This window comes from Chaetura pelagica, unplaced genomic scaffold (assembly GCF_000747805.2).
Source record: "Chaetura pelagica isolate M959 unplaced genomic scaffold, ChaPel_1.0 scaffold288, whole genome shotgun sequence".
In the NCBI taxonomy this organism is placed as follows: domain Eukaryota; kingdom Metazoa; phylum Chordata; class Aves; order Apodiformes; family Apodidae; genus Chaetura; species Chaetura pelagica.
This window is the reverse complement of record NW_009954190.1, coordinates 402,859-429,952: the sequence shown is the minus strand read 5'-3', so window position 1 is coordinate 429,952 and position 27,094 is coordinate 402,859. Positions and strand designations below refer to the sequence as shown.

General features: G+C 37.9%; 1 protein-coding gene across 2 annotated transcripts in view; it reads left to right on the top strand.

The window, feature by feature from the left end:
* Positions 1-27,094, top strand: part of NAV3 (neuron navigator 3) — a 277,623-nt gene that overhangs the window by 76,087 nt on the left and 174,442 nt on the right. For both annotated transcript variants that reach the window (XM_010003059.1, XM_010003058.1), the window contains exons 2-3: positions 6,215-6,332; positions 7,036-7,088. In XM_010003059.1, the coding sequence (XP_010001361.1) occupies positions 6,215-6,332; positions 7,036-7,088 (171 nt within the window). The remainder of the gene's footprint in view (positions 1-6,214; positions 6,333-7,035; positions 7,089-27,094) is intronic.

Below are 27,094 nucleotides of genomic sequence, written 5' to 3'. Positions count from 1 at the left end.
ATCATGCTATAGGGATTCTCACATTTTGGCTAATTGGTATGTATCCTTCTAAATGGTTTCTATTCCTTAACTTGTAATTGTTCTCATTTGCTCAGTGGGATTCAGAAACACAGTTTGTGGAATGTCATTTAATACTCACTTCATTTTGTTAAATGAAATGCATTGGCTTCCATCTTGCCTATAAATTAAGTCATTCTAGTTTCATTTTCTGGCCATGTATTTTTAATTGTGTAAATATTTCTTCTTCTCATGTAATTTGCTTAACATTACAAAAAGTGCCACCCCCGTCCTCCAGCTTTACTTTATAGCAAATGAGTCGCAGTGTGTTTTCTATAATCAGTTAAATCCGGACATAAGTCAGATGCTTGATCTGTCTCTTATGGCAGTCTTATGACAGTGAAGCACTGTTTTTAATGTTAGCTCTTTTCCTTGCTAAGTGGAGGACTGAAAATAATAAATTATTCTTTTGCGACCCAGAGAAATAACCTTTAATAAGAAAATATTTAAAAGGTCAGATCCTGCCTTACAGTTAAGTTTTCCATAGCGCAGAGGCAGCGAGAAGGAGAAAGGCATCTCCTTGCAATCTAGTTTCTCCTCACCCCCTTCTAGCACTAGTCAATGCATTGCCCAGCTTCTCTTTATAAATACAAAGAGCTTCAGGAACACTCCCAACATGTGTTTTGCTACCCACAATTTATTAGCCAAGAATAGCTGTGCTGAAGTAGAGTTGTGGTCATGCCCTCTCCTCTGGCAAATCCTCTTCATCAGGGACTCTGGGACTGTTATGTGGGCTCTGCTGGGTATTCAGCATCCAGGGTAGGCCACACACTGGAAAACCGCCCAGGAAATATATATACAGCCTTTATGGCCCATTTTGTAGCATACTGGAGAACAATAGAAACAAGTCATCAATCTCTTCTACAAGCATGACTTAAACAAGCATCTAAGTACTATCAACTATCAGTTGTCTTCAGTGGCAATGTTTTAAGCAGACTTAAATACATGACACTAGAAAGTCACCTAATGCTTTTGTTTAAGTTAACACTGCCATATTTCCACTTTGGCTGACAAAATTCTGGTGTTGAGGCTTTTTAATGGTTTAATTTTCCTTTATTTATTTTTTTTTTTTTAAAGAAAAAGAAGGATTATGAAATATATTGATATAATCCAAACATAAAATATGACAGAATCTCGCTGTGCTAAGTAGTAGTATTGTGTATTGCTATAAGCCATTGAAACCCAGGTACATTGCTAGCAACTTTATGTAATAGATAACTTTTCCTTCCATTTCTCTAACTCTTGGTAGCTACCAAATAAAGAGGAAAGAAAAGCCTGTGGGAAGTTTGCTGTTGCCTATAGATTCCTTTTGGGAAATTTAGTTCTTAAAAAGAAATTGAGTTCTTAAAAGCCTCCCCCACCCCCAAAGGTATTTGGGTGGTATCATGCACACAAGAGAGCATGACAGTGAGCACTGGGGAACAGCATTTCAACTCTTTCATGCTAATGAATGACAATGCAATTGTCTGCTAGAGAGTATTTTAAAGGATAAACTATGACAACTGGATGCTATCCGTTTATTTCCACATATCCAGGAAGGAAAGTTTTTCAAATAGTGGACAAATATTTAAATACTTTTCAAATATAACCCATCCTCTTGAACGGCATGGAAATCTGTCATATGGTCTTGGCTTAACTTGGTTGGCAGCAACTGTTCTTCCTAAGAAGCAGCATTGGCACATTGGGGACTGACAGCAGCAGACTCTAACTATGGAAAGCTGCCTTCTCAATAGCAACAGGAGACCATTTTCAGATCTGAAACTCTATATTCTGTAGCAAACAAACAAAAATATGCTGATTCTTGGAATATGCAATTTCCCACCAAGCCTATTTATAAAACTGCCTGATAAAATAGCATATAGAAGAAATGACTGCAACTCAGAATATCTGGGTTGTATTCCCAGCTCAGTTTACCCTTGAGTGAGCCATATAAAAAGAAAAAAAAAAAAAAAAAAATTAAAAAAGTAAGTCTTTATACCTCAGTTTCCCCACATCTACAGAGATAATAAATAATAGGGGTGATCTCATTTGTGTCTGGAAAGCATGCTGAGCTGATTTAGTGGCAGACACTAAGTGTCATGCTTTATTATTGCATTAGGCTGACTGTACTTCTGAAATCCCTCTAACATTTCCCACTTGGCATTGGTTGTGGGTGGTAACAGTTCTGTATTAATTTTAAAGAGGATGCATTACAGCACTGCCTGATGTATAATTACATGGTTTATCATAAAAGCATTTTCTAAGAAAGGCAGTAACCTGGGAGATCCTCTCTGTTTTGCTTGGGGTTTTGGGGGGTTTGTTGGGCTTTTTTGGTGATTTTTGGTTTGTTTTTTTTTTCTGCTCTGTTAAACTACCACGCTACAAAGTGAATTGTTTCATTACGGATCCTGCCAAGCAGCTCTACTGTGCTCCTTATAGCTACGTGTGAAGTATTGAGGTGAAGTTCATAACTATATTTGGGTATTCGGGTTTATTTCCTCCACTCTCCCAAAGGTTAGCATGACGAGCGGTTGAGGAATGCTGGAGGAAACCATCGTTCAGACGAGCAGGCTGTGTGTCCCGCTCAATCCCGTTTGGTGCTGCGAGCGCTTAGGTCGGCGGGCTGCGGGTCAGGGCTCGGACCGCGCAAACACGGGGTCGGGGCTGTTCCCTTCGCGCGTTGCTGAGGCCGCAGCAGCGCTCGGAGCAGAAGTGTTGAAGTCGATCCTCCCGGGTCGGACGTGCCGTGTAACGCGGGGTGGTAGGAAGGAGAGGAAGCGTGGAGAGGAAGTGAGTAAGTTGAGCAGCCCGGCCCAGAGCGCGGCGGGAGGCAGGGTCAGCGGAGCGAGCGCGGGCAGGGAAGTGTCGCAACCGCTGACCCCCCTGTGTGTGTTCTCGGGAACAGCCTCGCCGGAGGAAAATCTCAGATAAGAGGATTTTTGGGGGAAACGTTGCTGCACAGTTAGTGCAGGGCAAAACGATCTGTTGCTAACTCTGAAAAGAGGGGCAGCGCGCGCTGCTCCTGCTCAGGGGCGCTCGGCGCAGCGGGAGCGCCCCAAAAACCCCAGACTTGTTGCGTGCAGCTCCTGCTGTTCTTTGTCTTCTGTTCTGCATTGCTTGTCTATCCTTTGCAAACTGACTATTACCCATGAGGATATATATATACTGGAGCTTTATGTTTTCCCGAGGAGTTGAAGATAAAATTTCTAAGAGGTGCATGGTTACTTTGATACTTAAACCTGTGAAGGGGGATATTCTCTGTTACCCATATATTTGCATGAGATAATTCAATGTAAAAATAAAATAAAAAAAAATATATATATAGTGGCATGTGTACATTCTGATAATTTCATGTGTACATCTACATGCTTTACATTTTTTACAACTAACTCCTGAGCAGTTGTGTCCCTGGAAGAATGAGATGAATGAGAAGGGCACCCTATGAGTAAGGGGGAAAACCAGAAGGAAGTGATGATCCCCATGGGAAGAGAGGAAATTAAATGTGACATTCCATTGCCAGCTGGGTGTTGGTTTGCTATATTTTCTCCATTAACAACTTTTTTATTATATTTTTTTTTAATAGAATATTTCTGAAGTGAACAAACTCCTCTTCTACCACTGCCTCCTCCCAGTATTTTTTTTACGCCATTGCGTCACTATAAAAATACAGACTATCAGTAATGTTTTGGTATTATGTGGATTATCAATCTTTGTTTACAAATTGCTGTTTGCATTCTTTATGCTTGCCACTTTTAAATTAATGAGAAAAAAAAAAAAAATCTGAAGTGGGTGGATGGGTGGGTGAAGTCCATTCCTCGAATACTAGATGCTTGCAAAACAGCTGCTGGAATGAAATTTCTCTGGCTCCTCAGTGAGAGGATAGTTCAAATTCTAGTCAAAATTAGGATTGGTGCACCAGATTATGTGCGGGTGTGACAAATGAAAAAGGAAATGCTTGGTAAGATATTTTTATTTGTAATGTGAAACTAACCTAAAATAATATTAGTGGGTATTGAATTATGTATGTTCCAGTGGATCACTTTCATTGCAATACAGAAAATAGTTCTGGTTATAGTAGTAGCTCAGAGAATATTTCTGAGACATTACTTTAGAAGGATGACTGAAGCTGAAATGCTCGTAGTACGGAACACATGATGCTGAGGGTGTGGTATGTATCTTTTATCGTCATAATTCCATATTATTCTAAATATGTGTTCATACAATCCTTAGAGACTCTACATTAGCATTTATTGTATCTGGTTATACTTGAATAAAGACTTTCTTAGCTACAGTTGGCTTTAAAAAACTTTTTATGTGAGCCTTTCATGCCACTCACCTGCAATAGCAAAAAAACCCCTGAGTATCAGTCAATCAGTGGAAACACAGGTGACTGACTCAAGCAGGTCTCTGGTTGCAGCAGGAAAATTTAAGGCCCTGTCTAATAGCAGCATCATTTGGCTATAGGAAAGCTGATCCCACTTGCAAAGTTTAATTCTGTGGAGTTATCTGAAGTTCTAAAGCTGTCAAGAAAGCCGTAGCAAACTAGATGAAATATGAGAAGCAGGGTAGACTAAACAACTTACAATCCTATGTCTTTAATGAAGAGGGAGAAAGTCAATGACAAAGTTACCCAGATAGCAAAGTAGTCCTTAGCATGTGAACATGCACTGACCAGTGATACAGTGATACTTTTACTGGATGGAAAGTGGCTGTTGGCTCTCTGGGTAAGACTCTGGACTGGGAATTGGATCCATTTTCCCACTTTGGTTCTGCCACAAGTTTCCTTGGTGAACTAAGCAAGTAGTTAATGGCTTTGGCCTCTGTTTTTCGGTTCATGAAATGGGATTCTGACCCTTTCCTCCCAAGGGTCTTTGAGGTTAAATAAAAGGATGTTTATAAAGTGAGGTAATATTGTTTTTATGAAAGAGATGCAGCTTCAACATTTTCAAACAATATTCTCAGCAGAGAAAGAACTTTAGATATTATATTTACTTACACATTGATGCTGTTGTATGCCTTCTCTCAGTGGTAACATCCCACGGTAGTGGGAGGTTCTGTACAATCCTTTTTCTCTGGGGTGAAGAGAGAGGCCATGAACACATGAAAGGGATCCAGTGCTGGCTGCCAAGGGCCACTGATACCCTCTGACTGTGTGACATCCCCATGCAAAGCTGCTCTATCCAAGCTGCTTCTGTGCACTGGGACACCTGGGGTTGATGTGAGCACCTTTTGGGGTGCACTCATCCTTTGGTACACGGGTGAAAGGTGTTCCTTTATCTTTATCTCACCCTAGGTGAACCTGGTTCCCCTCGTGTGCATGCTGTTGGTGTTGCCAAATGCTCTCTGTTCATCTATGCCTTATGAAATGCCTTCAACCTCTCTCTTCACCTCCTCCTTTATTTTGGAGAATGTAGTTCAGCTGGTCCTTTTCAACCTTTTGTTGATAAGTGCCATTTTGGTGCTGCTTGTTGCTAAGTATTTGGTGAGGCTCAGTCTCACCCTTTCCCCCTCCTCTTTTGGCAGAGAAAGAATATAGAATATATACTTTAATTCCAGGGGTGAGACTACTGTACATCTGGTGCTCTCAGTCTCCTCTGTGCACATGACAGCACTCTGAACTGTAAGTGAGGGGACAAACAACCTGTCCCTATGTGGCAGAACACAGTGATTCCTGCAGAAAGTGTCCCAGAGGAGCTGCCAGGCACAGATGACCAGCAGCAAGCCAAGGAACTCTTACCAAAACAGAGGCACACGTCTCTGCAATCACTTTCTCTTCAGCAGCCCCAGAGCGAGAAAGTTGGTGATGGGGCGTGCGTGGAGGTAGAAACACGGTGGGAGGTGGAATTGTGGTAGCTGTGATTGATTTATGACAGGAGTTTCCTTTACAGTCATAAGGGGAATTTTGCTTGGTCACAGCGAGTTTGAACCCTCATGAAACAGCCTGAATCATTTGAAGTTAAAATAAAACAGAATGGCAGGGGGAGGAGCATGGCCATTAAAAAAAAAAAAAAAGGCAAAAAGCACAACGTTAAAATTATTTCCTTTGGTGCTGACTTCTTAAATGGGAATGTGATCCAAAATAGTTCTGGTGTGCAAGCCAACATTTGTTTTAAGAATTTTTATTGTCTTCTTTCCTCTCTTCCCCCTCTCCTCCTTTCCCTCCCCCTCTGCTCTGCAGATTTACACTGACTGGGCTAACCACTACCTAGCAAAATCTGGCCACAAGCGGTTGATCAAGGATTTGCAACAGGACATTGCAGATGGAGTTCTGCTAGCAGAAATCATCCAGATCATCGGTAAGAGCAGGGCTGAGGGAAGCACTGTGAGCTGACTCCTTGCATGGGGGAATATATAATTCAAGTTGAATGTATTTAACAATAAGATGAACCCTGAATAATACACTTTGACTGGGTCCATATGTCTCTGATATTTGTGTGGTTCATCCTTGTTTTAATTAAAAAATATGTTTATGTGGGCATGTTTGGAAGTGGCTGTTTAACCATACTGTAAATGGCCAGAACTATATCTTACACACTTTGAATTGTCAGAAATGAATGCTCCATTCAACCATATGTCTCCCATGTGTGCATTTTGTTAGCTGGAGTTAGTTTCTGGGATGCCTTGAAACTGTATCCTGACCCTGCAAAGACAATTGTGGAAGATTTCATGTCAGCAGTTATTTTGCAGGGGCTGAAGAATTAGCAGCGACCTCCTTCGCACTTCCCCCTTTGCATGATTTGGCATGTGGAAGAAACTGCTGCTAACAAGAGTGTTGTTACTGTAAGACTGAGCTTTACTTAGAAAGGAGCTCTGTGTCAACAAAACCCTATGCACTTTATTGCTGTGTCTTTTCTGCTCTTCTTCTGCTTGTTTGGTTTGGGGATTTTTAGTTTGTTTGTTTGTTTTGGTTTTTTGTTTGTTTGGGTTTTTTTTAGCCAGGGAATGGGAAGTTTTATCTTCTTGTTCACTTCTGCTTTTCTCCTTACTGTTTTTGTTTAGCAAATGAAAAGGTTGAAGATATCAATGGCTGTCCCCGGAGCCAGTCTCAAATGGTAAGAATAAAATATATTTTTAGTCTGTGTTGGCACCACTGCACTTTCCTAAAGTGCTTTTTAATAATGATTTATTTAAACTGTGAATATTCTGTCCCATGTTTACCACAAAGTCCTAACTCTCATATAGTGTTCCTGGTACTTTTTTGTTATCACATATGCTTAGTGTTTGTCACTTAATTTCTGCTTGCTAAGTTTGGGACTGAAGGTAACCAAGCAGAAAACTTCATCACTTCTAAGTAATCCAGAACTGTCTTAGCAGACCTGTTCTTCTGATGATCCAGATAATTTCATTTAACTTCATTTTTAAGGGCAGTAAATCCAAGAACACATTTTTAAGTGGAGTCTTTGTGTCTGGAAAACTAGTTTGATGAATAAGACTTGCCAAATTATTTTTGAATATAAATAGCCTTTTGGATTGTCCAGTGTGAAGTCCAGTTAGATGTCCTGGCTCTAAGACTTTCAGAAATAGCACTTTAGTCATTTAGCTCTCTGAACTATAGCTGGCAGCTGCTTAAAGACATTTTAATACTCCCAGGCAAGAAGCATTTTGTGACTGTGATTCATATGGAGTCTTACTAATCTTTTACTGTGTTTATGGCTAGTTAACTACATTTCATAAGATAAAGCCTCCTTAGAAGGCTGGGCAACGGACAGGTACAAAATCTCAGCCTCTGTAGCATCACCATGCATTTATTGTATCATTTGCAGTTCCAGCCATGCTCTCTCATGCTGAGGACTTTCTGTGCCTTTCTGTTCACTTCAAAATAGTATGTAAATAAGGTGCACAATTATGTAGTTGGCAAGGATTTTGGATTGTTCTGATTTGGATGAGCTTGCACAATAGCAAAATGCAGAAGCTGGGCTTAAAAATGGAAATGGAGTAGACAAAGTTTGTATTAATTCATTGTTTAAAAGGGGAGAGTGTTTACAGCTTTTTTTTTTTTTTCTGAAATATTACAATTGGTAAAAGGAAAAAAAATTGAGTACTAGTGAAGTGAATTATCAAGCCTTTTGCTTCTTACTTTAAAAAAAAGTGTGCAGCTTTAGCATACATTTTTTCTCTGACTTTGAGGCTTTTTGAAACAGTCCATAGTAAGAATACATATCATTTCTTTAATAATAGTTGTTATTATTTTAATTACTCGTATTACAGCAGCACCTAGTGGCCCCAGCTGAGAACGCTGGGAACTCCAGTGTGGAACTCTAGTGTTACACACAGAGATCAAGAGATAATCAGTCTCTACTTTAATCACATTAAAACCTGCCATTCCAGACAGACAAGACAAACAAGAAGAGACAAAAGCACAGAAAAGTGATATGATTTCCTGAGGTTATGTAAGTGGTAAGTGACCACTTAGGGACCCACCACTCAGATGTCTATCGAGCTTCATTAACATGGGAGAAAGCCGAGCTGCAGAAAGAACTATTCACCCCACCAACGTTTTCATCTCCAAAATGGCAACATTTGTGTACATTGCCTGTAGATAGGTAAATCTTTATGTGGCAGAGGGATTCTGGATTTCATCTCTAGCTCTGCTGCAGTTACAGGGCAAGCATTGTCAATGCATGCCTGATCACAGTAGTACCTGTGGGAATCTCTTTATATCTGTCTTTGTCCTCCCATAAACACATCTCTCAGCTCAGCCAGGCCAAAGACTGTCTCAGGAGCTCTGGGTCTCAAACCAGGTGCTTCGAACTCTCCTGTAAGTAGTCATGCATCAGTATTTGCAGAGTGCTAAGCATCAGGTTCAGGAACTTTAACTTGATAGTAAATAGTATAGATGTATAAATTCATCTTTGTTTTGGCCTTTTCACTGTATTGTTTTATCTCTACAGTCTAATCAGATTATTTTCCTGCCCTTTAACATACTATTTTTATACTGCTGATTTATTTGGCTGAGCTAGGAAATTTAAAAGGTATTGAAGGTAATGTAGTTCAAACTTGTCAGCTTTCATGTAAAAGTATCTCAGAGACCCCAGGTATTAAACCTGCTCTTCATTTGCCTCCCATGAGTTGTGTACTGATCTGGCCTAGCTGAAGGCACCACCTTTTTGCATTTTCAGGTAATTTCCCCTGACAGTGCCCAATTTTCTTAACCCACTCAGCTAATGACAGGCCAGTTCTTCTCTTGTAGAAGCAAAGTCTTAGTTGTTTGTAATATGCAGAAAAAGAAAAAGTAACCGCAGTTGAAGCTACTTTATATATTTGACATATGCCAGTGTGTGAGGACTTGTCAGAACATCAGCCATCAAACCAGCATGATGATATTCCTATAGCATATTTGTTAGCTATTCATTCACTGCTTTGATGTTAACATTTTTAGTTCATAAACCCACCACACTTTCACATTTTTTCATGATCCTTGCTCTCAAACCTGCCATTCAGGATAAACGCTTTCTGTATCCTTTTGCCTAGAAAGCACTGACAACTGCTTCTGGAAACACTTCATATCCTCTGTAGCTTGTATTAATTCATAATTAATCACTACCAAAATTCCCAAGTTCTGTTCCACTCATCATTTGATTTTCTTCTTGCCAATGGCTTAGTCTTTCAAGTGATTTTTAAGGCACCTCAATTCAACTGTTACCTTAATTTGTAGAGAACTTTTAATGCTTATTTTAAATATATAAAAGCTTCCTTTTTAGTTTTCTTTTAGTTAGGTCTTGCACTGTCTATGCTCATCTTGGCAGTGATACCTGAAATACTTGCAGACAAGTTGAACTGGCTCCACAGATCCAAGTTCATAAAAATTAAAACTTGTGAACCCCAGCAACAACCAAATTTTGCATAGCTAGCTTGACCAGGATCCTCGTGGCTGTCATTATGTTCACATATTTGATTCTACATACAGAATTTGAGAACCTGACATGTACTAGGGAATAAATTATTTCATATTCAAATCTCAGTTACTTAAAAAATGAAAAAGTTACAAAATAATTGGCAAGATTTGCTAGTTTGCTGGTTAATCTGGTAAAAAGATTTTTACATTTCTTGTAAATTATTTTAATAAAGATAATGAGGATAATAAGGATTTTAGACTGTGCATTATAATATACATTGTCTGTCTACACTTGCCTTAAGACTTTCTCTGACAGAAATGTGCTGGGCAGACACTGTTGAGCAGCATCCTTCAGTATCCAGGGATCTCAATATCCAAGGATGAGAATGTCAGCATTAGCATTCTGTGTCTAAAAATTGTTTGTGAAAAACAGGATAATATTGTATAAATTAAGTATGGTAGGTACCATGAAGGCCCATAGAATTTCATATGAAAATGTGTGGGATATGGTTATGTGGAGCTCCTTGAATATTGGGAAGCCTGAAAATGTCATCCCTATGCTCACTGTCAAGTGGGCCCCATAAGCAAGCTCTGTCTCGCTGTTCAGTGTTGAACTGTGCAAGAATCTTCTGGTTTCACTAAATTAATTGTTGGTGAGCTTGGTTATATATGTTCAAGGTATACCTTCTATGCTTTGGAGAAGTTCCATATAAGACTTCCACACAAACATGACACATTGAAATATATACAGAAATTTAGCTATATGCGGAAGTATCATCCATTAGAACTGGAAATTCAATCTGAGTTTTGAAAACTAATCCCAACTCCATTCATGCACAGGCCAGTTTCTTCATACAGTGGTACCTGTGCAACTCCCTTTCGTTTCAGTTCTGACTGTCACGCCATGGCTATCAGTGGATATTCACAGAATTCAGACCTGGCTGCTATAGGAGTTTCATGAAAAAACAAGGGAATAAGGGACTCCTGTTTTTTCAGCTCTGCAGATTTGGTGTGCTTAAACGAGTGGACCACAAGACAGTAATCTAGTTCCTGCATTTCTGTGGTGCATGCTTGCATATTTAGTTTTTAGAATGTAAGTGTGTTAATTGGAGTGTGTGCACTTCCTTGTAATTGGATGTAAGAGGAGTAAATGTATTTTACTTTAGAAATTAAGAGCAGTTGGTTGATTTTCCACATAAATGCCATTAACAATTTGTTAGGAAGGGAAAACAAGGAATAACTGGTGAGTGTTCACAAAAAGACAGTCTGTGATTTGCATCCCCCTGAGGATCTGTGCTTGTGACTCATTCTTCATGTTCACGAATGATCTGGAAAAAGGCATGCATAGTAAAAAGACAAAAATTGCAAATAATTACTGAAGATAATGAAATCCAAATCTGACAGTGAGCTGCAGAAAGACCTTGCAATTCTCATTTAAAAGGTGTGTTGAACTCCTATTAACTTTTACAAGTGAAATGTTAACAGATATGCATAGAGTGTTCTGGATGATGCGTTGATCACTCTGTTTTGGGCAAGATGATGTTTGCGTAAGATACAGGACAAGGCTTGAGAAAACAGTCTTAGTTGGTACAAATCTCTGTCTAGAAATGTAGTAAAAAAGGAAGGCTTCTCACAATATAGGCAGGACAGAATCCAAAATTTATTTTCCTATCCTCTGGTAGGCAAAGAGCAAGTGGGATTTGATAATGGAGTAGTCTTTAAGAGGGGAAAAAATTAAAGTACTTCTAGAAAAGGATGACAGCTTCACAGCATGATATTTAAAGAAGAGACCTCAGTAAAGCCAAATGAAAAAAAAAAAGTAGTAATTAAAATCTGAGCTCCTCTGAGAGGTTTCATGTGTTTATAGATAGGAAAGCTCATATTTTAGCTGTGTTACATGGAAAGAGTCTTTAAGACAAAGTCATAACTTTTGTGAGGGTGTTTGTGGGGGAGAAGACTAGAAGAGTACACCCACGTATTAGATAAAGCACTGTGTGGAAAGGATAACAGAAGGATTAAGAGTTTTGCTCAAATTGGCAACTAGTTAGAAAAATAATTTTAATTTTGATGAGAGTATTCAGATCTGAAACAGAGAAAGAGACAAGATTCCTCTTCTAATGACAGTATACCTGTGTTCTAGATTATTGTAATCCAGATCAGTGGCTATTTGGCATGCTCATATCAGGAATATACATCCTTATTTGCTGGAGAAGTTTTCAATGTACATAAAAATCAACACATAGGAGCCTTTACCTTCTGTACACAGCATGTGAGAAGGCTGGTAAGCATGATTTCTTCTCCATTCTGTCAACTTATTTGCAGTAGAGATCAAATGTCAGATCTTTTGCCTTCTTCTGTACACTTAGCATGGTAATTTCCAGTATCATCTTAAAATTCCCCATTGCTCTGCAAAACTCCTACTCTGTCAGGTGTGTCTAGAAAGGATCAGGCCACACTGGAGATGAGCAGTCATGTTTGTATTACAATGGGAACTTTCCCTTATGGGCTTCCTTGGATACAGTGAAAGACCTTCTTGTATTGGCAGACTGTCACCTCTTGAAACAGACTCTCATCTACCTTAATTAAAAAGCAATGCTTGGATTTCTGTTCCCATTTGTTAAGACACAGTTTGAACAACAAAACAGATGAAAGGGCTCCAGGTTGCTCCTGCTAACTGCCCATTTTGCCAATACCTTTGTGTGGCCTCGAGTCGAGGTATTACCCAGGGGAAAGTTATATGAGGACATTTTGCCCTCAGCGTAGCTAACCCTGCCTCTGCATGTTACCTAGCTCCCAACAATTACAGGTCTTCCTTGGACTTTTTAAGTAGTGGCAGAAGTACCATGCTTCCCGTTCCCTGGGAAGAATTTGTCATGGCAGTGCACAGCTTATACGTTCTTTGGCATCCCTCTTCTCCAAAGAGTTATTCACCAGGTAGTTCTTCATTTCTGAATCCAGCTCTTGTGGTTTGGCAGAGTAAAGCCTCATGCAATCCTTTTTAGGGGGAGTGTGAATTAAATACCCATTGGAGCCACACTGGTGACAAATGCTTCTTTTCACAGTCTCTTCTCTCCTAGATTGCAACAGTGGCAGTTCTGTATCGAAGCAGGCAAGGCTGATACAGCTCCATTATGAGAGGATCTAAGCTGATGCTTATCTATGCAGGAAATAACACTCCTCAACATGATATATATTTCCCATTTTCTGATGGTAGTTTCAAGGAGACCCATACAGTTTTTTACTGAACTAGCTCTGCTTTCTGAGATTGCTCACTAGGTAGGTTATTTACATTGAACTCATACCCTTACTGGGATTCCCAGGAAAGTACCCAAGACTGTCATAGCCAAGAGCATGTCTTAGCTATCCTTCTGAAGATGTTTTCTTGTACAAGTCCTCTCATTTCCTACGTAGGTTCAGAGTGTAATCTCCCTCTTGAGATCCTGTTCTCTCACTCTTCCCCAGTAACTGTCCTCAGCTGTTCCAGAAAAGACTTTATTGGATATAGAGCCACTTGCAATACACTGGGCATTGTACAATGTATAAAATGGCTTCAGAGCATTTACAATTTATTTGGCATTCACTGAGTGTTCAAGCTGACTATGCCATTAAGGTATCCTGTATTTCCTTGGTTGCTTATAGGAATGTAACTACTGAGATGCATTTTCATTTAGCTCTACTGTCCAGACAGTCTGAGAAATCCTGTGGCATACAATATATATGTCATGTCCTGGAGCTCAAAGTAGTGAGAAATCAATATCAAGACTTCTACACGTGTAGTCATATTGCCACCTAGAAACAAAGGAGATGACTGCAGGAATCTGTATGAGGTCCTCTTCCATGTGTGGGGAAGTGGCTGCTCTGTTGAACCAGACTACTTAGTGTCAGGTTATACTTAACTGCTTTTAATTTGCCCAGGGCACTGCACATTTTAGAGAGTGAAATAAGCTCTTTCAAACTCTTGAATCAAAAATGATAAGTGCAGGGTGAAATTTTAGAAGCTGACCTTCAGGACTGGACTATCCCTCTTTGTTTAGATATCAACAAACCTTTTTCATAAACTTGTGTGTGCCTTGTAGGGCCCCACAGCTTTTTCTTTGTTATCCTGTATGCCACGGAATTAAAAAGTTGCTGGCTGACAGCAATGCATATAGGTATATCTATAGTGTAAATATAGAAATAGATAATGCAAATTAAAGACTAGTTATAGAAAGTAACATCTCCTTCATCAGTGTAGAAATTTGTTTATTTTTTGTTTGCAGATTAAGATATCTTGACATTAAGACTAGAGTAAAAATGAAAATGAGAGCAACAAAAATAGAGGTGTGTGTGGCACCCTAAAAGAGTCCATTAATGGATACAGTATGGAAATACGTGTGTCAATAAGAATGGAGGGAATAAATAAAAAAGAAAAAAGACATTATTTCTGTAGGCGTAGTGTTAAAGATGGTTGACATTCAAGTATGAAGATATGGAAATTCTGGTTCCAAGTTTTGCTGAAAAGATTATTAATGTTATTAGCATAGCCAGTTTGACTAAGATGAGAGGCAAATTGGTTTAGCATGGAACTGGCAGAGGATGAATTCCAGCTGCTGTTGTGAACAAATGCTAGAAATTCTAAAAACTCTAGAAATGGAAGAAAAAACACAGATGAAGTGAGAGCTGGACAAACAAGCAGAATAACAGTTGCTTTTTTTGTGGGATACCAAAAATGTTTTTATTGTAAGAGAAAGAGGAAAATAAGGAAAGGATGAGAGAACTGCTGCAAGTGTTAGATCTAGTAAAGCATAAAGGATGGGAAATATCATCCATCTTGCCTAGGGATGTTATAAGGATGAAAAGGAATGGGAGGAGAAGGCAATCAAATCATCGCTTTTTTGATATTATTTGATTCTGGTTTGACTTTTTGTTAGACCTCTTTATTCTGCACTGAAACAAGCAGTTCTCTTTACATCCGGGGAAGATCTGGAAACATAAAAAGAACCTCAGGATTTATGACAATCCCTCTTCACAGAACAGCTCAGAGTTTCTCACTCGCATCAGGCAGTGAGATGCATATTCTTCTGAGTCACTCGCATTTGACTGTCTGAAGTCATGAAAGAAAATGCCACAGGAACACATCCTGGGTAGCATTTAACTAGTCTGGAAGAAGTACATTATTCATTTACTATAAATTGCATGTGGTTATTAGCTTTTTTTTGTTTAGGCTTACAAATTTCTTGTCTTCATGTGGAATCACATGGGAATAACTCATCTAGATTTTCATGAAATAATCAAGTCACAAGAAGTACTTATACTGGGATGATATCACCCTTCATGAAATCTACTGAGAACTTAGCATAGGAATGAGTACTTATTATATAAGTATAGGGTATTTTTTTTACTAGGCTAGGGGTAGGATTAGGGTCAGGGTTAAGTACATTTTACTTCAGTAGACCAAGACTGCTGAACACAAAAAGATCTTTTTATTCCTTAAAATCAACTATAACACTTCAAACATTCTTCTTTTTCTGCTTGTTTGTTTGTTTGTTTTTTCTCCCCCTAGTAACTCCTTGAAACCCCCCTCCCTTTAATCTATATCTGGAGTATGCCAGTACTTCCATGCCTCTGAGCCATGCCTGTCTCACCCCATCCCTCAACTGTGTTTGTCAGGAACATAATTCAATCAGAAACTTGTTCTGTTAAACTTTATTGGGAGGATATGCAGAGATGAAATACTGGAATACTTTATGCATGAAGACTACAGGGTGACAAATACTCTGAAATATTTCTTATTTAAAGCTATGCAGTCATTAGTGTCCACATTCTGCTCCCCCAGCCCCATCTGTAGTTAGCCTTCTTTCAATTTTTCTTGACATTCAAAAATGTCACGTGAACTGACCCTGAAATTTGGAATTGATCAAATACATATTTGTAATATGGATGCTTAGAAAGAGAGATGAGGAATAAAGGGCCTTGAAACCTCCATTATTAGAAATGCACTAAAAAGTTTTAACACAAGCATGCAGTTAAAATACATACAAACAAATTGACTGTGAAAACACCTGTTGGTTACAGACATTAATACATTTTTCCCAGGATAGCAGCAGCAGGATTACAGTAAAATATGTGTGCTTCATGATGGTGTATTTTTATCATGTTCTATAGGGAGTGTGTTATAAATACTAGGAATGTCTAGAATGTTTACTGAATTTAAAAATAGAGAAGAAAGTGCGTGATGTTTAGCTGAACAGCAAAAATGCATATTTAAGCTTCACAAGAAGATAAACAATGTCTCTGAAGTGGTTTCATTTTACAATATATCCAAGCAAGGCTTTTTGGTAATTTGGGGATTTTGTCAGCTTTCTAGATTTTTATTGAATGTCTGATTATTTTGGATCTGTGGCAAAGTGACAATTTTGTTATAGTTATAGTGGAAGACTTCTATTTGAAGATTTTCTAGACGCTCTCTTTAAAATACTTCTGCTTAGATTACCTTTTAATTTTGTGTTCTGTGTGGTAGATGGGAAAGATTATTGTTCCTCATCTGCAAAGCTTTGAATTTCCTCAGAGAGGTAGGCTTCGCAAAAGACCACTTCTTAAATTTGAAGTGGAGTCCCAAGTTCTCTCACTCATCTTTTTTCCAAAAATCGCTGATTTCTTGACAATATCAAGATATTGATATCGCTGCCTATCTTGACAATAGTACATTCTGCAGCTTCAGTAATATGCAAGACTCTCAAGAAATAATGTGGACATGGTTTTGGTGTGCAGTGCACACACACATAGACATGCGTCCGTATGAAGGACCTTACGTAGTTCTGATGAAGACCCAATCATTTTATTCACCTTGAAAGGTGCTTAAGCCACCCCCCCTGCTTCTCATTTGTAAGTAAGGTTTGTGGGAGCTTTGAGATTCTGGGAGTTTTGATGAACCATTTTGTGTTCTGGACAGCTGTAAGAGTCTCAGATAGCCACTGTTCTATAGAGTTGCTGGAACTAAAATCTCTGTTCCTTACGGTGAGTCCAGGTTAAGTTTAGAAAAGAGGTGCTGAACATAATTTTGAGATTTAAGCATCCAGACCTGCAGGCAATAAATGGGGGCACACACCAAGTATGAATGTCATCATCTTTTATTTGGTTGGGCTGGGGAATCCAACTACTGGGAAGCTGTTTTAATGCAGATACAGGAACTATGCAACTGTCTATAAAATGTTGTCTGTGGTGTAATGTGTAGGGCAACAGAGGGTGCCAGAAAGCAACAAGTTGTGGCTTCCATTGTAATTAATGAAAAAGAAAAGAGAATATAACTTACAATGTTAGGGTGGAACATTGTCAATTGAGCTGCAGAAGGCAGGGAGGAAGACACACATCTTGTGTTTTTAAGCACTTACTTGTGAATAAATTAAAATAAACACAGTTGAACAAATTGTCAAGCTTTGGCAGGTATTATGTGGTAAATTATGTCTAGGTGACAGTGCTTTTCACTGAATCATCTTTTAGCAACAATACAAACTCAGTATTTCAAAGCTTAGCCCTGCAGCAAAGAGGGTGCAAGACAGGAGAATAACAAAGGAGTATAAACTGTCCCAATGATGTAGCGTGTTAATTACAAACCAACATTGTAACAAAAACAAGCTGTCTTTCTGCTTTTATAATTCTCAAGCTAATTAAAAAAAAAAAAAAAGACTTGACAACCTCCCCCTGCTCTCCTGCTGTAAACTCAAATACCCAAAATTTTATGCCAAAGAAAGCTTTTTCAGAAATATTGGATTACTTCTAGAATATGATACAATTACAGTCTTAGAAAATTAAGAGAAAGAACAGAAAGTAAGTGCATACTGAAACTACTATGATCAGTCAAGATAGATTTTCTCACTCTGCCCTTGATCTTTGCTGGAACAGGAGCTGCCTACATCTGCTGCAGCTAAGTGCTAGCATATTGCATGGAAAGAATGCCAAATCTGCTTAATTTTACTGTGTCTTTTACTGACTCACCATTTTTGAGTTCCTTGACTTTTATGCACACTAACCCACCTAACCTTGCGCTTTTATTTGGCAGCAATTATACTCAAATAATAAACTCCTCTTTGAACCTTGTTGTAAGTCCCTCTCACCTACAGCCTCTCCCCCAGAGCCCCATCACTGGCACGCGCAAATGAGCACATACTGCTGCATCAGAGCAGTGCTCCATCAGGTCAACATTCCCTCTCCAAGAATGACAAAGTGAGAGGTGATAAAAGGAAGAAAAGTGATCCTGGCAACTTTTTCTGGTCCATTCTCCTCCTCTTTCCCCAATATCTACAGTTCTTGTATTAGGGGATTTAGAGGGTACTTCTTTGCCTGATCCCCTGGTATTCATTTGTGAACTACTGTTGTAGTCCATGAAATGTCACAATGAAGCACTCTGGATTTCTCAGAGAAAATCTTCAGCCTTGTGCAGTCGTGTGCACAGTGATGGGGCTGAGTGCAGAGTAGTCATGTGTGTTTCACTGATTGCAGTTACTGCTCTACCAACCTGTCCTGCTGTCAGGAGCCCATGGATCTGACCGATCTGGAATAGCAGGAGTTGCTAGCAGGCTGCTGAAACTCTGTATTAGTAGAGATTTTGGCAACATTGAACTGAACTTAAATACTGATGTTAACTCCAAATATAAACTGTCACAGCTGATGACCCTATTGTAGGCAATACTATTAAGGTACACAAAGTTAAATTGGCTTAAGCTAACACCTAAGAACTGGCAAGTTATCACAAAGGCTGCTTATTTCAACAGCATTAGCTAATCCCCTCTCATGTAAAGGCTCTTGATCAGGTTAATTAAACTATTAACACAAACTTCTTATGTTTGTTTTTTGGTTTTTTGTTGGGTTTTTTTGGGGGGGTTGTTTGGGGTTTTTTTGAGGTTTTTATGTAACTTGTCTGCTTAAATCCTCTGTGACCTGAAACTTAATACACAAATCATTAGAATGCAGTACAACCATTTTTGTTTCAGCAGAAATAAATAGTACAAATACAGTAATCTATTTGGCAGCTTTCTACACTCCCAGTCTGAGGAGTTTGCTGGCCATATGATCAACAGATGATGATCAGATGACATAAATCAGGGCTATACTTATTTTAAGTTGGCCTAGAGTCTGGATATGAATTAGTCTGGGCATGGTTCAGTTTCAGAGTCAGTCCAAGATACTTTTTTTTCATTAGTACTTGATTGTATTCAGTCTCACAAACTGATCACGAATAATTTTGAAGAGTTTATATAAATGTAAAGCATTTGTTTACCTATGTAGTTCTTAGCAATTCTTTCAGAGGTGACAGTCTCACCAGCACCAAACCTGTGAAGTCCCAAAAATTGAATCTGAACAGTCTTCCTGAAATAGAAATATGTTTGTATTTTAGCTTGTAGGTTTTTGCATCCTTTAATTCTATAATAATTAGAATACGTTTCATTTAAACTTGTATTGTCAGCTAATTGGAACCTTGTTTTTATTATTCATACCTCTTGATTCTTCAGAGTTTCTTTGGAATTACAATGGGAGCATACAAATGACATTTCCATCTAGGGAAAAAACTACCACAGGAATTTTCTTTGTCCCAGGATTTCAACATTTGAGAGCTGAGACCTATTTGCATGTGAAATAAAAAATACTTAATGCAGTTAGATAGCTCCAGTTTTGTATATTCTAACTGTATACATAACTAGCTAACCAGCATCGCAGCCTGGTGAGTTACTGTTCTTGTAGCTCACAGATTTTTGTCAGTAATTCCTCCCCAAAATAACTTTAAATAACTTTTTTTTGGGAAAAACTTTCACTTAGTTCATGGACAGATCAGCATCAACATTCCACAGTAAACATATGTACAAGGGTGTCTTCACAGTTCTTGTATATATAATGCTTCTATTTGGATTTCTTAGCATAAACAGTTCAAAAGATTTATATTGTTATATCATAAAAATTAATGTATTTGGAGATATGTATCTGCCCAAAGCCTAGTAAATGCTTATTTTTCAAGCAATACCGGCTGTTATTTGGAACTCTAAAACACTTGGATAACTATTTAAAACATTGCTTCCCCCTAAAAGTCACACTTCATTGGCTACAACTGGAAGTGAGGAGAAAACAAGCAGTAAGTGCTTGTTAAGGACTCATTTTATAGGATTGAGCACTTCTGATGTTTCTAGTATGACTTTTGGCTAAGCAGTCAAGAAAAAAGGTCCTGACCGTATTGAGCTTAAGAGCAGATATCCCATTGCCTTCTGTGATTCCAGGTGCTTTTTAGTTTCCTTGACTGGTAATGGTTTTAAATTGAGAGAGGGGAGATTTAGGTTAAATATTAGGAAGAAATTCTTCACTATAAGGGTGGTGAGGAGCTGGAATGGGTTGCCCGGGGAGACTGTTGATTCCCCATCCCTGCAGGTTTTTAAGACCAAGTTGGACGAGGTTTTGTGCATCCTGGTCTAGTGGTGGGGTTCCCTGCTCATGGCAGGAGGATTGGAACTTGATGATCTTCAAGGTCCCTTCCAACCTTAATGATTCTATGATTCTATGATTCTGTGACTGAGAATCTAGACAAGAGATTGTGTGAATATCTGAAAAAAGCTTCTAATGATTATATAGCAATGAGATAGGTAACTGTGAAGGCTTTTTATAAGCATGGAATTAATATATATATACAGCATGGCTTAATATTTTGTTTTATATCATCATCATCATTTAATGGTTTGGGTTGGAAGAGACCTTAAAAATAATCAATTTCCAATCCATCTGCATTGGCTGGGACACCTCCCACTAGATCAGGTTGTTCAAAGCCCCATCCAACCTGGCCTTGAACACTTCCAGGCATGGGGCTTCCACAACTTTACTGGGCAATGCTGAGTACAGTATAATATGCAATGGTGAAATACACTAGCAAAAGTGAAAGCCCAAATCTGAGTCTTTCATATTATTCCTATGGGTTTTAGAGGTTTAATTTGAATAGTTTTTATAAACTATGACATTAATTTACTCATTGACTTTGTTTCTTTTGAGTCCTTTCCTTTAGGACTTAGATCAATTTGAATCAGTAATATGAAAACTAATCATAAAGGGAAAGCAGTGATTTATTTTATGTTGTCTTCTGCATATATTCTCCCAAGGACTTTAAATTCCACCTGGTGTACCAAGCACTTAACTTTTGACTTATAACAATCTCTGGGCTGTAATTTTAGAGATTGCTAATAACAAGTATTTTTATCACTTTTCTTTCATTGAACTCTATGTTCTATAAAAAATCTGCAGAAATATGCAAAATATATCTAATTTTTAAAAATCAGGGTATTTATAAAATCAAAAGGCTAGAAGGATAGGAGCAAATTGTCAATGTTTCTCCTGCATAAACTGTAACAGTGTGCCTTCTGGTGCAGTCAAGAGGGAGGATTCTGAAAGCATAAAGTACATTTGGATAGATTCCAGTTGCAAAGTTCAAGAGATGGAGTGAAATGTCCCATAGTTTACCAGTTTACTTATATCTTAAAGGATCCTTCTCATCAGTGGTTGTAATTGCCCTTATTTCTGAAAGCTTCTTTTTTTTGATGAGCTAAATGAAGTTGCTATGTACTAAATAGTGGTGAAAGAGAGAACTGGAATACTTTCAAAGGTTTGATTAAATCTAGTAAATGAACACTCTGTTGTAGACTCTCTTTTGACCTAATGGAGAGAAACTCCTCTGTTTTAAAGAAGTGTGCATTTTCACATTGCTTTCCAATTTTTGGAAGCTGCCAAGTTCCATAAATATTTAGATGTTGGTACCTTGCTGACTCAGAAGTGTTGGCATAGCATAATAAAAAAAAAAAAAAAAGATTGTAGACAGGCTCCCTAAAGTGATGCATTGCTTTAAAAAACACTGTGTTTAAACAGAGTTCCTTTTATCATTGACTTAAAAAATGTCCTTCCAGGGTAGCATTTATCTTCAATTTTGTGTTCTTAGTGCATGTGTAGAGCTCATTCACAGTGGCAGTAGCCACAGGCCTGCAGAGATGAGAGCACTGAAGAAGGGAGCTACTTTGAAACCCTGAAAGAGAATTTTGCCTAGTCTTTTATTTTGAACCATGCTGCTTTAGAGTCATAATTTAGCTTTCTAAGAAATTAATGCAAGATATTAAATACTTCTACGGTTTTCTGAATCCAAACGCAGGAATCTATTCAGACCAAATCCAGCACTATATTCTGGTCAAATATCCAACACTTTTTTTTCTTATGATTTCTACTGTAGCAGCACAAAAGCACTGCAGAAATTACCATTGCTGTATATTGTGCTTTGCAATGTCTGCTGTAGAGACTACTGTGCAGAAATGGGTAGAATAAAATGCAGACAAGACACAGAAGAAAGAGTGGGTAAGAAAAAAAGACAAGAGAAGCAAGATAACACCATGATATAGATGAACAGAGTAAAATTTTGCAGTCTTCTCTTATCTGTGTTTTGTAGAGTTGTTGTTTTGTTGGGTTTTGTTGTTTGTATTTTTTTTTCCTGTGAAAAAGACCAACAGATGTTCATAATGATCTGTATGGCCATCTGAAAATTATGATTAGGATTAATGCTTATATTTAGAATAACTGAATTGTTCATTAACTTATTGATATGTACAAACAAAAAAGCCCACCAAACAGATTGTATTTGCCATGACAGAGATTATTTCCCATTCACCCAAAGCTTTCTAAGCACCAAGTCAGGGGCTAGGTAAAAACCTGCAACACCAGCTGTTTCTTTCATGTTCCTGACAGACTTTACAGTAATTCCTGCCAAAAGGGATCTGTTTCCCATTGTAGCATTTTCTTAAAAACAATACACACCCCAGCTCATACTCTGACCTCAACAGTGACCTCATACATTCTTTTATCAGCAGGTCAGTACATGTGTCTGTTGAATTCTCCAAGTATATGAGAAGTTAATTTGTTTTCACATTTCTGGGTTTATTGGTCTTGTTTCGTGTTTGGAGTGCGTGCTGGAAGAATTTGATGTGCATGTTCCCTAATATATTTTTGGAAAAGGAAGTGAAAGGTATTTCAGTTTTAAATAACACCATTGTTGTTCCCTCAAAAAATAGCTAATAATTAAATAACTTCAGCATCATTTCCTAAAAATTTTTTGCCTAGGAGGCCTTCTACATACCAGTAGTTATTATCCTCTAAGGTAAAATTCTCCCCAGGTGCCTCATTGTATTAGTTTTTAATTTACATATATGATCTCTTATTGCAAAGTCAGTGCTGAGTTTGGGACAATTTTTTGGGCCAATGTTACATAGGTCACTGATAGTTATTTTCATTAAATGCTCCTTAAATTATTCTGTTGCAAGTGAAGAGGCATTTGTTACAAAAAAAAATTAAGCTGAATGTGTGTGCGTGTCAGTGTATTCTGCTTATCACCATGAAATGCATTATAATTTCCATAGAAAAATGGAATGTACCTTGCATCTGGGTGAGGTAACAGGCCACGTGCAACTGCAGTCAGCAGAACACACGTAATATGTCCCAGCAGGACTGCTAACACCTGGTTTGTCTGGGTGGGTTTTCAAGTTTACGCCACCCATGGAAACTTGACACTGCCTTCCAGTATAGCTGCAAAAAATCATTGCAGTAAGTTGTCATGTTAGGAGCTCATGGGAAATAAATTATCAGAACATAAATTATATGATTTTTAAGTCTCTGCTCTTTAAAAAATTTTACCGGAGAGCTTGTTTATCTACACATTTTCTCTTTCTTCAAATTCCCTCCCTGTCTACAAAGTGAACTGAGAATTCAAGTCAAATTGTACCCCATCTCAGTAGTCTTTGTGAAGGGAACAGTTTAGCATGCAACCTGCACTACCAGCATCTTGCACAGACACTGCTGATTTGAAACTGAAGAGGTTCCTCAGTCAGGTCACTGTAAGTTTTTCTTTACTCTGGGCCCTATTACTTCTCGTGGTATTTACTTCAGGATTTGAAAGACTTTGGATATTGACTGCTCTAAAAAGTGTCCTTATTAAGTAGTAGTAAAAAATATTTATTTTATTATGTAATAAAACTATGCACACTATGATGCTCTCAGGCACATGGTGTGATTCTTGGGGTGCATTCCACAGGGACAGGAGTTGGACTCGATGATCCAGATGGGTTCTTTCCAACTCAGCAAAATCTATGATTCTACAATACAGTTTCTTCACAGGAAATCTTGATGGAAATGCAAGGCCTTTTAACAGTCTTGCTCAATAATAATGTGTTAGCATTAATTTAGTATGAACACATATATGTGTTAATAAGAATTCCCAACTTTGAATATGCAAGAGACAAGGAAACAGATGGCTTGCTTTCAGATGTGTTGAACTAGTTGAACTTGTGTGATATAAAAAGAGACTGCTTGTTATAGTTCAACTATAATACTTGTAAAATGAGCCCATAGGAATTTAGTTCCCTTTGAAAGTCTAACCTTACTCTTTTGTTCTAGCTATAGTAGGGGCAAATTTGAGAAAAAAAAAATATTTTCTGCAGAAGGATCCTCCCTTTTGGAATACCCAAGAATCAGCTACTGTGGATGTGATACAGTGTAATGAAAATACTCCAACAATTTTAAAAGTAAAATTTCATGACAGCTTTTTCACAGAAAACAGGTAAATCAACAACAATGCCAAACTGAATGGAATGCATGGTATAGAAGATACTTCTTATAATGAATGGGGCTTCTGACTGGTACTTTTACAAATAATTAAATTAAATGTTACCATATGTTATAACAAATAAATAATTACTGCTTACTTTTTGTGGATTAGATACAATTTATCCCTCTGAATAGGTACAATTATAAAGGCATTAGGGATATTTTATATTTTAATTGTATTATCCTTCGCAAATTTTTAAAGAAGGGCACAGAACTTCACATGTGCTGAACATCTGTTTTCAAGTGAGGAAAAACAGGGGATTCTCATTACTGAATATTATTTCAATGATCATTTAAATATAACCTAGACTCCCAGTGTTGAACGTGTGACATTTGAAGAATGGATAGGGAAGAGGATAAAGACATTGGACTGGGTAATCCATTTAAGTATAATAGTTTTAATCTGGAAAGGTCCTTGGGACTTCAGCTAAATCTCCTTGGTGTGAACTGTCTGTCAGAAATGGGTGTTTGGGCCTAATAGTAATCCCCCCAAAAAAACATATAATGTATAGATTGTCCAACACAAGCATGATAGTAAGTAGAATAGTAGGCAGTGTATTAATTTAGCTGAATCTCCACCTGCCTAGTCTATGAAGTCTGGCTTAAATGAGTTTAGTAATAAAACTGAGACTAAAAACACATGCCAGTATAGAACTGCAAGCATATCCTCTTTTTATCTGTATCTTTATATGACTATGCTTTAAGGAGGGGCAAAACAGGAATACAAACTAGTGAAACCAGCTGGGGAGAAAACCCATAAGGAACAAAGTTACAAAGCAAATGAACAATCTGAGTATTTCCCACACTACAAGTGAGTTGTCAACAAGTCACAATGTGTGCAATGGATGGCTCAGATAAGAACAGAAAGCAAAAGAATCTTGTCCTTCTCAATCTCAGAGCAGCCTTAGGTGTAGCAAGTTGTGCAAGCTAAAAAAAAAAAAAAAGAAAATATATTTTAGATGGTCAAGGGACAGAGGTTTAAACTGCTGTCTGTGAGAGTGCACATGACCAATTCTCCTCCTGTTCTCTATTAGATGAGGAATGATTGGAGTTTAGGCCATGCTCACCTTGAAATATTTTCAGTTGCTAATCTATCATGGACAGTTTCGTTCTCTCACAAGCTCCAATATGTGCACAAAAAAAGCTTTTATCCACACACGAAGGCATCTCTGTTGCTTGCCTGAATCTCTGTTCTTTTTAGAGCCTGCAATTATGACCAGATCACTGGCACTTCACCTGCTACTAAGAAGCAGCCAGACCTCAAAAACTAATATGTCTCCCTCCGTGCTAGGTTCATGTGAAAGCCAAACAGATAAATAGAATCTGTTCATCCATTTATCATTTTATGCAGCATGTGCATTGTGAATTCTAAGGCCTGAATGTTTTATTTTATTTTTATTTTATTTTATTTATTTTATTTTTATTCTACTAGTGCTACAGAACTTGAATGAGAATAAACTGTGTTATAACAAGAAATTATTTTCTAATTCTGCATTCATTTAAAGCCATTGACTTCCACAAATTCTGTTAGTGATTAATGCCCTTGGGAAGGAAAGAGTCAAATATAGATCACCCAGCTGGGGTCAATACGCTGGGGAAATTTAGGAAGAAATATTGCTGGTAAAGTGTGTTTGAAATAGTTACTGTGACACAGAATATCTCATGCTGTAACACTAATCTTAAAGGAGTACTATTTAATATTGGTTTTAAAAAAAAATTCAAAGCAATGAATACTGAAGAGTTCTATGGAGATTCTGTGCTTTGGAAAGTGAGTACATATCTCACGCTCCTGGTTTCTGTGGAAGACTATTTCCACGAGCATCTCTCATCAACCATCTGCAACATTAGAAAATTTACACAGAGCAAACCCAGTGCCAAATTTTATTTGGGACTTTGGGTCATGAATTAAACGTCAAAACACACACAGAGCTACAGAAGATAGCACTGAATGAAGTGCTAACAGAAATTACTGTTTTACTTCTGCTCCCAGACTAATCAAGAGTATTTTAGGAGCATGTATGTATAGAAAAGCTCTGTAATAATAAGGTGTCATATATATAAAGGTGTCCCACTCTCCAGCAGAAGGAATGCAGCTGGAAGTAGACAAAGAACAACTAACTAACTTATGTATGTGTCCGTATGTTCTTATGAATTATATTGTAATAGACTGAACAAGAGAGAGTTAGTCAAACCAGGATATTTTTCAGAGCTTCTTATAAGTACAGAAGAACATAATGCTGTATTAGTCATCATTAATTGTCTTCTGAGCATCCCACAATTAAATTTATGTTTGGAAGTGAAGAAAGTGTTGTCTGCCCAACAAAAAAGATGAAAGTTAATCTTAGTAACAGCAAAAATAATTACAATAAATAGACATATTCTATGTATTGAGTCACTGGTGAGTACAATCCCACAAATGAATTCTTCCTGTAAGTCTGTTAACTGCTGGGTATTAAGTAGTACTGTTTATCTACATGCAAGTCCCACAGTCTGGTTTAGTGATTTATTTCTGTCAGTAAAATTTCATATAGTTTCCAGTCAAAAGAAGATTACACATAACTGGAATACTACACATAA